The sequence below is a fragment of the Schistocerca serialis genome, chromosome 11 (genome assembly GCF_023864345.2).
Source record: "Schistocerca serialis cubense isolate TAMUIC-IGC-003099 chromosome 11, iqSchSeri2.2, whole genome shotgun sequence".
NCBI lineage: Eukaryota > Metazoa > Arthropoda > Insecta > Orthoptera > Acrididae > Schistocerca > Schistocerca serialis.
Genome location: NC_064648.1, coordinates 187970790 through 187986628, shown reverse-complemented (window position 1 = coordinate 187986628; position 15839 = coordinate 187970790). Strand labels below are relative to the sequence as shown.

Genomic DNA, 15839 nt, shown 5'->3' with positions numbered 1-15839 from the left:
GAATAATAGAGAATTACTGTGAAGGTGGTTCGATGAACCCTCTGCCAGGCACTTAGCTGTGATCTGCAGATTATCCATGTATACATAGATGCAGAAAGTAAACGAGCTTTGAGAAAGAGGAGGCAACATGATGAAATCTGCGAGTACGAATCATGAACACTAGACCCAACTAACCCGTTTTCCAGAGATATCAAAGTAATATTTGACAAAATTTGAACGTAAACTGAAACAAAGGTAGTGAGCGCAAAGGGCCTACAGCAAAATTTGGCCTTCCTCAGTGGACACGCAGTGGCAGACTGAGGGTCTGCAAAAAATTGAGTCGATCCAATACGAAAATATTCGAAAGACTTGATTGCAGCTGATGTTTGGCAGGAACCCACCCTACTCAAGAAGTTAGTGACTAAAATTAATGAAAAATCAATTGCGTTCGTCTGTTACAACATCTGTGCAAGCATGACTTGCGAGAAATTTTTCCTGCAAGAAGTTTTTCCTTACATCTGTTCAGCTTTAAGCATGCACTGCACTGCACGTCACTTCTGACATCAGTAAGCTGCGAACGAAGCTGCAGCGAACTGAAAACAATTAAAAGCTATCTGCTTTAAGCAATGAGTGAACGTCTATCTGGCCTCCCAGTCCTAGCCACTGACAATAAAATTGCCTATGAGGCGGACTTTGATGAGGTAATAGGTTCTTTTGCATTAAGGAAAGCACAGAAGAAGAAAATGCTGGAACCTAAGGATTGAAGAAATGTGTACTGTATTGCTTGTCTCTAGTCTTTACTGGTTTTGTGTCACCTGTATTCAATTTTATGTCAGTTATTAGCTAACAGGCAATGAAGAGTGCAAATTTTCTGAAGAGTTCTTATTCTTCCCGTCACAGATAATCCTTCCCAGTATTAATTGTGATTGTTTATTTGAAGGGGCTTGGATGTCAAAGAGGCCAACTGGGAGCAGGAAAGGCGCCACAGGACATTTTAAAAAATGGTTCAAATGGCTCTGAGCACTATGGGACTTAACATCTATGGTCATCAGTCCCCTAGAACTTAGAACTACTTAAACCTAACTAACCTAAAGACATCACACAACACCCAGCCATCACGAGGCAGAGAAAATCCCTGACCCCGCCTGGAATCGAATCCGGGAACCCGGGCGCGGGAAGCGATAACGCTACCGCACGACCACGAGCTGCGCACAGGACATTTTAATTTCCACTGACCTGAATACACACACATCAAAAAAAGTTTTGTACCACCTCGGTTCCGAGAGATCCGGAACCTGTACAGAAAATTGGAATAGAGATCAACATAAACATCATTTCCATCCTTTTTACTGCTCATGAAAACAACACATATCGTGTTGTACCGCCATGCAGTGAGACCTTCAGAGATGGTGGTCCAGATTGCTGTACACACCGGTACCTCTAATACCCAGCAGCACGTCCTCTTGCAATGATGCATGCCTGTATTCCTCGTGGTATACTATCCACAAGTTCATCAAGGCACTGTTGGTCCAGATTATTCCACTCCTCAACGGCGATTCGGCGTAGATCCGTCAGAGTGGTTGGTGGGTCACGTAGTCCATAAACAGCCCTTTTCAATCTGTCCCAGGCATGTTCGATACGGTTCATGTCTGGAGAACGTGCTGGCCACTATAGTAGAGCGATGTCGTTATCCTGAAGGATTCGCAAGATGTGCCCGATGGGGGCGCCAGTTGTCGGCCATCAAGACGAACGCCTCGCCAATACGCTGCCAATATCGCTGCACTATCGGTCGGAGGATGGCATCCACGTCATTGTATAGCCGTTACGGCGCCTTTCATGACCACCAGCGTCGTACGTCGACCCGACAAATGCCGTCTCAAAACAGTAGGGAATCTTCCTCCACCTTGCTACACTCGCTGGAAAGCGCGTCTAAGGCGCTCGGTCTGACCCCATTGCCTCCAAACACGTCTCCGACGATTGTCTGGTTGAAGGCATATGCGACACATCGGTGGAGAGCTGTCCACTCGGCATGTTGTTGGGCGCATCTGTACCGCACTGCATGGTGTCGTTGTTGCAAAGATGGACCTCGCCGTAGACGTCGGGAGTGAAGTTGCGCATCATGCAGCCCATTGCGCACAGTTTGAGTCGTAACACGACGTCCTGTGGCTGCACGAAAAACATTACTCAACAGGGTGGCGTTGCTGTCAGGGTTCCTCCGAGCCATGACCCGTAGGTAGCGGTCATCCTTGTGCGGCCTGAGCGAGGCATGTCATAGACAGTTCCTGTCTCTCTGTATCTCCTGCATGTCCGAACAACATCGCTTTGGTTCACTCCGAGACGCCTGGGCACTTCCTTTGTTGAGAGCCCTTGCTGGCACAATGTAACAATGCGGACGCGATCGAATAGCGGTATTGACCGTCTAAGGCATGCTTGAACTGTAGACAAAGCGAGCCATGGTTGTTTCACATCTTTGGGCGCGTTTAGTGACATCTCTGAACCGTCAAAGGGACTGTGTCTGTGATACAATATCTACAGTCAACGTCTATCTCCAGGAGTTCTGGGAACTGGGGTGATGAAAAACTTTTTTTGATGTGTCTAGGTTTGATAGCTTCCACTACAAAATATACACGTGTAAATTCCACTGAGCGAAATACAGCGACGTGCGATAGAAAAATGTTGTGGGAAGAAACGTGGCACTGCAGTTTGGCACACTGAAGACCAAATAACCTGTCTTATATTTCCTCGAACATACATGTTTTATATATCAAACTCTACAAAAAAAGACGGGGATGGAGGGGGGGGGGGGGGGGCGGGGGCGCCACCATCAAATTTTTGCCCCGGTTCGGAAATATCGCTGGTGCTGGATTCATCATAAACACTGAGCTGCGTGTAAATCAAAATGCAGGATTAAATTCGCTAGAGATTCAGACGAAATGCGTGTACCAATACGTGCGAAATATGTGTGAAATATATTCGACATGTGCATATGTGGGCAAGCCACAGGTAAATATTCATCCCAAACCCCTGGACTGATTTCAACCAAATTTGGTACAAACAGTTACAATCTGGAAAGAAATGCTGTGGGGTTCACTGGCGTGCGCGTGATGACGTGGAGGGAGAAGGGGGGAGCGTGAGATGTACAGAGAGCGAGGGAGAAGCAAGAGATGGGCAGAGAGAGAGAGAGAGAGAGGAGGAGGACAGACAGAGGACAGGAGAAAATGCACAGTCAGAGGGCAGGGGAGGGGGGGAATAATAGAAGACTGGAATAAATACACACGCGGACAACACTGCGTATTCAGGTGGTTATAAAATTCGAGAACCCTTAAGCGTGAAGAACAAAAAATACTAACAAAGAAGCTCAGAAGAAACTCTGCCGACTACTTAGCAGTGGGAACACTAAAAGGCAGGCTGAATGAGCGAGGCGGCAGGTGAAGGAGTGTTCTGCGATCACCGCCTTTCGCACATTAAGCTCCGTCAACAGCTTCGTGGCAATGACTTTCAGAATCGGTTACACTTCCAATGCTGTATAGGAGTGGTGCGAGGTTTTTATGCAAGATTTTGCTTGAGGGTGAAACATCGTTTGCAGACCGTAGGGTAATTACTCTTCGCAATATACACGACTCGTCAGACGAAAACCTTCGCAGAAACAAAAAAGTCGGTAGACGACCGCTTTCAAGTGCCAACCCGCTGTGCAGACTCTACAAAAACCGCATCACTGGTACGTGTTTCACTGATGGGACTCTACACAGGCAGGCGTATCTACAGATTCATGCCCAGAAGCAGTTTCGGACCACGTACCCATCTTCAGTTACACAAGCAATAAGAGCAGAATATATGTAGTTACAAGTGTCATTGTCTTGTACAATATCTTGGTAGGAAATAGTTACTTGGTTTGGAGTCGCCTGTTTACACACTCAGTAACTACTGCATCTTTTCTTTTGTTAGCGAGTCTCTCGGCTAATACGACACACATACAGGGTGGAAAGGACAGCCGTTCGCAACGCACCACAGTGTTGCAGGGAAATCCGGGACGGACAGCCTGACACGGGGCACCTGCGGTCTGCGAAGCCGGCAAACAGCCTCAGATTAGCACGCAAGAGCCGCCCGAGCTACAGCGCACGCGCACTGCGCTGCATTTTCACAGCCCTGTCGCTCTCTTACGCCACCGGCTTAGTCGGCTGATTCGTTAAGATTGTCAGTCTAAACTTTGTAGTGGGAGGAATGTAAATGAAAGAATATTTTTGTGAATGCTATGCAAAACAAATTACATGTACAACTCGAAGTTAACCCTTACAAAGACAGTAGTTGCTTAGTTAAAACAGGCCGGACAAAGAAAACTCTGTAATTGCTGAATTTATGATGTTACAACTCAGTAATCTTTTTCAGGTAAAAATTTAACCAAGGTCAGTTTTATATTTTGTAAGTGCAAGATGAAGGGGGTTTTGATATTCGTGCACTACTTTAACCAAAATTTCGCGTGTCGCGCATGCACCGTGAAGGTACCTCGAGCGACGTCTCCGGAAGGTGTCTCAGGCATACCTTGCAGAGTAATCAGACGGGACACTTCAGACTGGCGCCGCGTCCGACCGTGACACGTGACACGCCAGTCTCCAGCAACGCATGCGCCGGTGTTTATCTCGGCTCGGGCATGCGCACCACGCTGCACCCCCACAAGCCACGTGCTCCGTGTTTGAAGAGCTCTGCTACTGCGTGCTTCACTGTGCAACATGTCTCCATTAATTGATCAAGAGCTAAAGTATCTAGTGCTCTGCGACTACGCAAAGCTGGAATACAGAGATGGAAATGGAAGTGAGCGTTTGGCGTCGTTGGCCGGGAGGCCCCTTGCGGAGCGGGTCTGGCCGCCTTCGTGTAGGTCTTATCACATTCGACGCCACGTTGGGCGACCTGTGGGCCAGATGGTCGTGAAATTATCACGAAGACAACACAACAGCCAGTCCCTGAGCGGAGAAAATACCCGACCCAGCTGGGAATCGAACCCGGGCCCGTAGGGCGGCAATCCGTCACACTGATCACTCAGCTATCGGGGTGGCCAATACTGAGATGCTAGCTTGCGCGACTTAGCTTCGGAGGAAGTTTCAAAAAATTTGGGAAGCCAAGTGAATATAAAAATTTCTTATCATCGAGTAATTTTGCTGGAGCTAAGACCGCAGTCTGTGGCCGCGCTGGCTTAGCCGAGCGGTCTCAAGCGCTGCAGCCACGGACTGTGCGGCTGGTCCCGGCAGAGGTTCGAGTCCTCCCTCGGGCATGGCTGTGTGTGTTTGTCTTTAGGATAATTTCGGTTAAGTTAAGCTTAGGGAGTGATGAGCTTAGCAGTTAAGTCCCATAAGATTTAACACACACTTAGTCTGTATTAACGGCTGTGCAAGTTTCTTGCCCTTGCTGTGAAACATTATTTTGTGTTTTCGTATTCTCCTGAATTTCAGTGACTAAAAATGCTATTCTCCAAATAATCAGACAGACCTGCATAATATGACCGCTACATGTTCTCCTCTACGAAAATAAATGTCTAGATATGGATATACTTCCTAATATATATATATATATCCATTTAATTTTACGAAAACAATATTGCTGTAACTGAATTTGAAACTAACTAAAACTGTATATCAATGCCTAATTCAGAAAGTTGAAGGAAGCGTTATAATAAATGCTACTCCACTCTCCTGGCTAAACAAGAAAGTAAAATTCCGAATACAGTTCAGTCAATATCGTTTTGTTTTTTTCACCTAAGCACGTGCAAACACGTTTTTTGCTAAATTACTGGGTGTATGGAAGCTGGCTTTGAAATTAGAAAGTGACCGGCGTTTGTTACTGGTTTTTCTGTTAGATGCTAATGGATAGTGAAATAAAATAAAGCTATTTCGTCTATGATGGAATTCTGTGGTTAAGTTCCTAAGGGACCAGACTGCTGAGATCACCGGTCCCTAGACTTACGCACTACTTAATGTAACTTAAACCAACTTACGCTAAGGACAACACACACAGCCATACCCGAGAGAGGACTCGAACCTCCGACGGGGGGGGGAGCCGCGCGAACCGTGGCTAGGCGCCCTGGACCGCCCGGCTGCACCGCGCGGCTTCGTCTACGATGGACATGATCAGGAGTCAGCGACCGTTTTTGATGATAAAGACTAATTGAAATAGACTTTTCTGTGTCAGTCACATTTCATTTTATTCCCCCACGCATTCCGAGGGTTTTCACCCTCACCTTAAGTATGCCGAAACAGTTTAACAACAACACCTTTGCACCGACTCACTCTGTACTTGCAAAGTGCCTTCTGTTCGCTAAGATTTCTTCGTGGCTGGGGACGAGGCAGGTGCCGCTGCAGGGGGACACGTTCGTCTCCCACGACGACGCACGGGCCAGGGGCTCCTCCTGGTACTGGCGGCTCGTCTTGTGGCACTGCGAGGCATTCTTTCCCCACGTGTGCTGTTTGGAAGTACGATGGAGTCGCAGTCCGTTCCGTACGATCCCACGTCTACGGCTATAAACTTACAGTCAGCATCTACCAAACCCATCATTGTAGAGTAATATTTTTTTTTAAAATCGTAGTAAGACGACCCAGACGATGGTGGTGCCTCAATTCCGATGTGTTTTCCATCAATTGCTGCGATGCAGACAAGGAAGTTCCCCCTGCCGTGAAATCCAGCAGCAACGGTCCAGAAAAATCTTCAGTTGTTGTTGTCAAGTACAGCGGTTCCATTGCACGCCACGAAGCGCCACACACTTTATTTACAGTCGACGATACAGTATTGATTGCAACGAGTGCTTACATTATACTTTATTGACTCCCACTGAAAAGATTACATGCGTATCGATATCTCGAAGAAATCAATATCGCGAAAATGAAAAATACTGGTTTCACGAAAAATATCGACATCTTGAATATTCGATGTATAGTAAAATATTAACATATCCTAAAATATCGACATCTGAAGAAAAATCGACATTTCGGGAAATAGGACACTCGTTAAATATAGACAGGTCGAAAAACATCGGCAACTCGAAAAATCGACATGCCAATATTGTATAACCCTCGAAGAAGCCGACATCTCAAAAAAAAATCGTCATCTAGAAGAAATTCTACATCTAGAAAAAGTTTCACGTGTAGAAAAGAATTAACATCTCGAAAGAAATCGACATTTCGAAAAAACTTAACTTCTGGAGGAATGTAGAAATCTCGTAACATATCGATTTATCGAATAATCTCTTACCTTGAAGGAAATGGATGTCTCAGAGGGAATAGAGGCCTATATATAAAACGTTACATCGAAGACACTGACATGCTGGTAATATGGTTACCTCAATAAATCGATACATCAAACTTTGACGAGAAATTGGTGACGTCGATGTCTTGTTTGGAGCCGATGTAAGGTGAAATATCGATATCTGAAGAAATCCAGACTACTGGAAAAAAATCGATATCACATGTCCTGTTAAATGTCATAAATGTCGAAAAATATCGATACATTGGAAAATACCGATACTACGAAAAATAGTGAAACCTCAAAAAATGTCATCCTTATGAAAAAATCAATAATCAATAATTGCTGATGTAGCGAAAAAAACGGCATTTCGGAATATAGATTAATCTGAAATTTTCGATAATTCCGAAAATGTTATCAACTCGAAAAGTATCGGCATGTCGAAAAATATGTATATTTCGAAAATGAACGATAAATCTAAAGATACCAACGCTCAACTAGCATCGATATACGGAAGCAGCCGAGGACGATAGTTTCGATACATCGAAAAATTCCGAAACATCGAAAAATTCGTAGTTATCGGAAATAGGATGGCTTGCAGAATATCGACAACTCGCTGAATATCGATATAGCAAAGAATATCTGCATCTGGCAAATATCGGTAATTCGAATGATATCGATCTACTGTGTAATATAGATATATCGAAAATGACAGTAACATTGAAAACAGAAATACCGAGAAATTTCTGTATATCGAAAAAGTCCTTTATTCGGAAAACGTCCGTATCTCGGAAAATATCGGTATCACGGGAACATCGAAACAACACGAATATCGACGTCTCAAAAAAAGAATTATCTCGAAAGAATTCGATATAACGAAAGAAACCGTTATTTCTAAGAATACTGATTTCTCGAAAAAACTCCATATCTCGAAGTTCATCGAAATGTCGACATATATTATGTGTTGAAGGATATAGATATCCCAAAAAATATCGGTATCTCGAAGAATATCGGTCTATTGTAAAGTATTGATCTCTCAGGTGTTATCTTGCTGTCCTCCGGGAAAACACCGACCTCAAGAAAAACGCCGACCTCCGGAAAAACACCGACCTCCCGTCAAAGATTTTGCATTACCTGAGGTCTGGCAGCCACATTACACAAAAAAAATGTGAAGAGTGTTAATATGTAGTAAAAACCTAAGAAAACCTCAAGTTTTTGTCATTTGTCTTCGTAATGACGTAATGCCAGATAATCACATTGCTCGCTTTTCTCTCGGAAACGTTTACATTTATCGTCTGGAAATTTTATGTCACGTACTGAGGTATCCAGTCGCACCGATCTGTACAAAATAGAAGCTTCTAAGGTGATGCAATCGGCAAGTAAGGCGTATTACAGGATATGTTTTAGTTATCGAAAATTCAATTATTGGCCAGTTTTTGTGCCTTGCAGTTGACCTAGGACCTTAAGATTTTGTATGGGTAAAGGTCGAGTAGCCACATTACACGATAAAATGTGAAAAGTGTTAATACGTAGTAAAAGCCTAAGAAAACCTCCCGTTTTTGTCAGTTGTCCCATAGTGAGTTATCCAGTGTCTTCGTTCTGTACGAAATAGAAGCTTCCAAGTTAACCCAGTCGCTAAGTAAGCCGTATTACAGTTCATGATTTTGTTGTAAAAAATTCAAGTACTGAGCGGTTAGAGTGCCTTTCAGGTGACCTAGGACCTTAAGATTTTCACAAGACGAGGTTTTGCAGCCATATTTCACGAGAAAACGCGAGAGGTACACTACTGGCCATTAAAATTGCTACACAACGAAGATGACGTGCTACAGACGCGAAATTTAACCGACAGAAAGAAGATGCTGTGATATGCACATGATTAGCTTTTCAGACCATTCACACAAGGTTGGCGCCGGTGGCGACACCTACAACGTGCTGACATGAGGAAAGTTTCCAACCGATTTCTCATACACAAACAGCAGTTGACCGGCGTTGTTTGGTGAAACGTTGTTGTGATGCCTCGAGTAAGGAGGAGAAATGCGTACCATCACGTTTCCGACTTTGGTAAAGGTCGGATTGGAGCCTATCGCGATTGCGGTTTATCGTATGGCGACATTGCTGCTCGCGTTGGTCGAGATCCAATGACTGTTAGCAGAATATGGAATCGGTGGGTTCAGGAGGGTAACACGGAACGCCGTGCTGGATCCCAACGGCCTCGTATCACTAGCAGTCGAGATGACAGGCATCTTATCCACGTGGCTGTAACGGATCGTGCAGCCACGTCTCGATACCTGACTCAACAGATGGAGATGTTTGTAAGACAACAACCATCTGCACGAACATTCCGACGACGTTTGCTGCAGCACGGACTATCAGCTCGGAGACCATGGCTGCAGTTACCCTTGACGCTACATCACAAGCAGGAGCGCCTGCGATGGTGAACTCAACGACGAATCTGGGTGCACAAATGGCAAAACGTCATTTTTTCGGACGAATCCAGATTCTGTTTACAGCATCGTGATGGTCGCATCCATGTTTGGCGACATCGCGGTGAACGCACATTGGAAACGTGTATTCGTCATCGCCATACTGGCTTATCACCTGGCGTGATGGTATGGGGTGCCATTGGTTACACGTCTCGGTCACCTCTTGTTCTTATTGACGGCACTTTGAACAGTGGTCGTTACATTTCGAATGTGTTATGACCCGTGGCTCTGCCCTTCATTCGATCCCTGCGAAACTCTACATTTCGGCAGGATAATGCACGACCGCATGTTGCAGGTCCTGTACGGGCCTTTCTGGATACAGAAAATGTTCGACTGCTGCCCTGGCCAGCACATTCCCCAGATCTCTCACCAACTGAAAACATCTGGTCGATGGTGGCCGAGCAACTGGCTCAACACAATACACCAGTCACTACTCTTGATGAACCGTGGTATCGTGTTGAAGCTGCATAGGCAGCTGTACCTGCACACGCCATCGAAGCTCTGTTTGACTCAATGCCCAGGCGTATCAAGGCCGTTATTAGAGCCACAGGTGGTTGTTCTGGGTACTGATTTCTATGAATACCAGTTTATCATCTGCATTTCTTCATGGTGTAGCAATTTTAATGGCCAGTAGTGTATTAACTTGTAGTAAAAACTTAAGTAAACGTCAAGTTTTGTCTCCTGCTTTCCTAATGACGTAGTGCCAGAACATCACATTGCTTGACTTTCTCATGTGAAAGTTTACGTTTTTCGTCTGGACATGTATGTCCCGTACTGAGCTATCCAGTCTCTTCGCTCTGTAGAAAGTAGAAACTTCGAAGTTAATACAATCGCCAAGTACGCCGTATTACAGGTCATGTTTAGGTCACCAAACATTCAATTATTGAGCCGTATAACTGCCTTTCTGGTGACCCAGGACCCTACGTTCTGTACAAACTAGAAGATGCAATCGCCAAGTATGCCGGATTACAGATTATGTTTTGGTTATCGAAAATTCAATTATTGAGCGGTTTAAGTGCCTTGCAGGTGACCTAGGACCTTAAGACTTTGCTCGTGACGAGCTTTTTCAGCCACATTACACGAGAATATGTGATACGTATTAATTATAGTAAAAAGTTAAGGAAACTTCAAGTATTGTCACCTGTTTTCGTAATGACGTAGTGCCAGATCATCCCATTGCTCGACTTTCCCACGTGAAAGTTTACGTTTATCTGCTGGAGATGTATGGCCTGTAGAGAGTTATCAAGTTTCTTCGTTCTGTACAAAATAGAAGCTTCCAAGTTAATGCAATCGCCAAGTAAGTCGCATTACAGGTCATGTTTTGGTTATCAAAAATTCAATTATAGAGGGTTTTAAGTGCCTTGCAGCTGACCTTGGACCGTAAGATTTTGCGCGAGACGTGGTGTAGCAGCCACATTACAGGAGAAAACGAGAGACGTATTAACTTGTAGTAAAAACTTCGGAAAACGTCAAGTTTTGACCCCCTTTTCGTAATGACATATTGCCAGAACATCCCACTGCTCGACTTTCTCACGTGAAAGATTACGTTTATCGACTGCAGATGTATGTCCAGTACTGAGTTGTCCAGTCTCTTCGTTCTGTACAAAATAGAAACTTCCAAGTTAATGCAATCGCCAAGTAAGTCGTATTACAAGTCATGTTTTGGTTACCGAAAATTCAATTATTGAATGGTTTAAGTGCCTTGCAGATGACCTAGAACCTAATGATTTTGCACGAGACGAGGTTTAGCAGCCGAATTACACGAGAAAACGCCAGAAGTATTGACTTGTAGTAAAAATTTAAGTAAACCTAAAGTTCTGTCACCTGTTTTCGTAATGGCGTAGTTTTAGAACATCACATTGCTCGACATTCTCACTTGGAAGTTTACGTTTATCGGCTGGAGATGTATGTCCCGTACTGAGTTATCCATTCTTTTCATTCTGTACAAAATAAAAGTTTCCAGGTTAATGCAATCGCCAAGTAACCCGCATTACAAATCAAGTTTTGGTTATCGAAAATTCAATTATTTAGCGTCTCAAGTGCCTTGTAGTTGCCCTAGGTCCTTAAGATTTTGCACGAGACAAGGCTGTAGCAGCCACATTACACGATAAAACGCGAGAAGTATTAAGTTGTACTAAAAACGTATGTAAACCTCAAATTTTGTCACAGTTTTCGTAATGATGTAGCGTCAGAACATCACATTGCTCTAATTTTTCACGTGAATGTTTACGTTTATCGATTGTAGATGTATGTTCAGTACTCACTTACCCTGTCCCTTCGTTCTGTACAAAATAGAAACTTCCAAGTTAATGCAATCGCCAAGTAAGCCATATTACAGGTCATTTTTAGGTTATCGAAAATTGAATTGTTGAGTGGCTTAAGTGCCTCGCAGGTGATCTAGGACCGAAAGATTTTGCACTAGACGAGCTTTAGCAGCCACATTACACAAGAAAACGCGAGAAGTATTAACTTGTAGTAAAACCTTTAGAAAACCTCAAGTTTTATCACCTGTTTTCGTAATGACTTTGTGCCAGAACATCACTTGACGACTTCCTCACGTGAACGTTTATGTTTATGGGATGCAGATGTATGTTCCGTACTGAGTTAACCAGTTTCTTCTTTCTGTACAAAATAGAAGCTTTCAAGTTAATGCAATCGCCAAGTATGTCATATTGCAGGTCATGTCTTCGTTATCGAAAATCCAATTATTGAGCGGTTTAAGCGCCTTTAATGTGACCTAAGACCTCAAGATTTTGCACGAGATGAGGTTTAACAGCTACATTACACGAGAAAACCAGAGAAGTATTAACTTTTAGCAAAAACATAAGTATACCTCAAGTTTTGTCACGTGTTTTTGTAATAACGTAGTGAATGAACATCACATTGCTCGACTTTCTCACGTAAAATATTACGTTTATCGGCTGGAGATGTATGTCCCGTACTGAGTTATCCAGTCTCTTCGTTCTGTACGAAATAAAACCTTCCATGTTAATAAAATCGCCAAGTAAGCAGTATTACAGGTCATGTTTTGGTTATCGAAAATTCAGTTATTGAGCGGTTTATGGGCCTTCCAGCTGACATAGGAACTATGTATTTTCTTCAGCCTATAGATAAGCTCTGCTACAACCTCACACACAAATAATAAATTGTGTTATAGTGAGCTTCCGTATGTTCTGCCGAGTTGTGTTTTCCATGTACTCGATACTTGCATTCCAACCAGACTGAGCTATTTCTTGTCTCACGCCGCTATTTATTACTGAGTTCGATTCGCAGTGCCCACAATGACCTTTGATGTTATTTCGTTTTTCAGAGCCTACACTGTTATTTCATGGAACGCTAATTCTCTTAGTGTTTTGCAGCTTTGGTGAATGTCATGGACAGATGGGATTTTAAAAACTGAATGCTTTGCCCTAGCGTTATTTACATTGAAACCACCGTACCTGTTTATTAGATTTTCTAACATGTTTGTGTCAATAGACTTCTTAATGATGCTGTCCCAGAAATTTGGCGCTTGCACCACGATACTGGTCTCACCATATTCCATTCTAGGTAGTGCCCAGCTACGGCTGATTTGTTTGGATGTATTAATCAGGAGATACTCTTCGAGAGATAGGTATTCTTCGAGAAATAGGTATTCTTCGAGAGATAGGTATTCTCCTAGAGACATGTATTCTTCTAGAGACATGTATTCTTCTAGAGATATGTATTCTTCTAGAGATAGGTGTTCTTCTAGAGACAGGTATTCTTCTAGAGAAAGGTAGTCTCCTGCAGATAGGTATTCTTCGAGAAATAGGTATTCTTTGAGAGATAGGTATTCTTCGAGAGATAGGTATTTTTCGAGATAAAGGTATTCTTCGAGATATCTGTATTCTTCGAGATATCTGTATTCTTCGAGATATCTGTACTCTTCGAGAGATCTGTATTCTTTGAGAGATCAGTTTTCTTCGAGAGATCAGTTTTCTTCGAGAGATCAGTTTTCTTCGAGAGATCAATTTTCTTCGAGAGATCTGTATCCCTCGAGAGATCTCTCTCTTGGAGAGCACTGTCTTCTTTGAGAGATTTGTTTTCTTCAAGAGATCTGTTTTCTTCTAAGGATCGTTATTCTTCGATAGATCGAAATGATTCGATAGATCGGAATTCTAGGAGGAATGGACATTATTTGTGAGATAGATATTCTTTGAGACACAGACATTCTTCGAGAGACAGACATGCATCAAGAGACTCTTCGAGAGATAGACACTCCTCAACAGGCAGACACTCCTCGACGGACAGACACTCCTCGACAGACAGACACTCCTCGACAGACAGACACTCCACGAGAGACTGACACTCCTAGAGAGAAAGACACTCCTTGAGAGAAAGACACTCCTCGAGAGACAGACACTCCTCGGGAGGAAGACACTCCGCGGGAGGAAGACACTCCTAGGGAGGAAGACACTCCTCGACAGACAGACACTCCACGAGAGACAGACACTCCTTGGGAGGAAGACACTCCTCGGGAGGAAGACACTCCTCGGGAGGAAGACACTCCTCGAGAGACAGACACTCCTCGAGAGACAGACACTCCTCGAGAGACAGACACCCCTCGAGAGACAGACACTCCTCCAGAGACAGACACTCCTCGAGAGACAGACACTCATCGAGAGACAGACACTCCTCGAGAGACAGACACTCCTCGAGAGACAGACACTCCTCGACAGACAGACACTCCTCGACAGACAGACACTCCTTGACACCCCTCGACAGACAGACACTCCTCGGGAGACAGACACTCCTCGGGAGACAGACACTCCTCGGGAGACAGACACTCCTCGGGAGACAGACACTCCTAGGGAGACAGACACTCCTCGGGAGACAGACACTCCTCGGGAGACAGACACTCCTCGGGAGACAGACACTCCTCGACAGACAGACGGTCCCCGAGAGACAGACGGTTCCCGAGAGACAGACGGTCCCCGAGAGACAGACGGTCCCCGAGAGACAGACGGTCCCCGAGAGACAGACGGTCCCCGAGAGATAGACGGTCCCCGAGAGACAGACGGTCCCCGAGAGACAGACGGTCCCCGAGAGACAGACGGTCCCCGAGAGACACACACTCCCCGAGAGACACACACTCCCCGAGAGACACACACTCCCCGGGAGACAGACAGTCCCCGAGAGACAGACACTCCCCGAGAGACAGACACTCCTCGAGAGACAGACACTCCTCGAGAGACAGACACTCCTCGACAGACAGACAGTCCTCGACAGACAGACACTCCTCGACAGACAGACACTCCTCGAGAGACAGACACTCCTCGAGAGACAGACGCTCCTGGACAGACAGACGCTCCTCGACAGACAGACGCTCCTCGACAGACAGACACTCCTCGACAGACAGACACTCCTCGACAGACAGACACTCCTCGACAGTCAGACAGTCCCCGAGAGACAGATACTCCCCGAGAGACAGATACTCCCCGAGAGACAGATACTCCCCGACAGACAGACACTCCTCGAGAGACGGACACTCCTCATGAGACGGACACTCCGCGAGAGACGGACACTCCTCGAGAGACGGACACTCCTCGAGAGATGGACACTCCTCGAGAGACGGACACTCCTCGAGAGACGGACACTCCTCGAGAGACGGACACTCCTCGAGAGACGGACACTCCTCGAGAAAAGGACACTCCTCGAGAGAAGGACACTCCTCGAGAGACGGACACTCCTCGAGAGACGGACACTGCTCGAGAGACGGACACTCCTTGAGAGACGGACACTCCTTGAGAGACAGACACTCCTCGACAGACAGACACTCCTCGAGAGACAGACACTCCTCGAGAGACAGACACTCCTCGAGAGACAGACGCTCCTGGACAGACAGACGCTCCTCGACAGACAGACGCTCCTCGACAGACAGACACTCCTCGACAGACAGACACTCCTCGACAGACAGACACTCCTCGACAGTCAGACAGTCCCCGAGAGACAGATACTCCCCGAGAGACAGATACTCCCCGAGAGACAGATACTCCCCGACAGACAGACACTCCTCGAGAGACGGACACTCCTCGAGAGACGGACACTCCGCGAGAGACGGACACTCCTCGAGAGACGGACACTCCTCGAGAGATGGACACTCCTCGAGAGACGGACACTCCTCGAGAG

The 15839-nt window shown here is 45.3% G+C and overlaps 1 protein-coding gene across 1 annotated transcript; it reads left to right on the top strand.

Moving 5' to 3' along the window:
- The first annotated feature begins 605 nt into the window (after positions 1 to 605).
- On the top strand, positions 606 to 15440 carry LOC126426629 (TRIO and F-actin-binding protein-like). The gene is made up of 2 exons (XM_050088517.1): positions 606 to 680; positions 14958 to 15440. Exons 1-2 carry the CDS (start codon positions 606 to 608, stop codon positions 15438 to 15440), a joined length of 558 nt encoding a protein of 185 aa, XP_049944474.1.
- Positions 15441 to 15839: the final 399 nt, after the last annotated feature.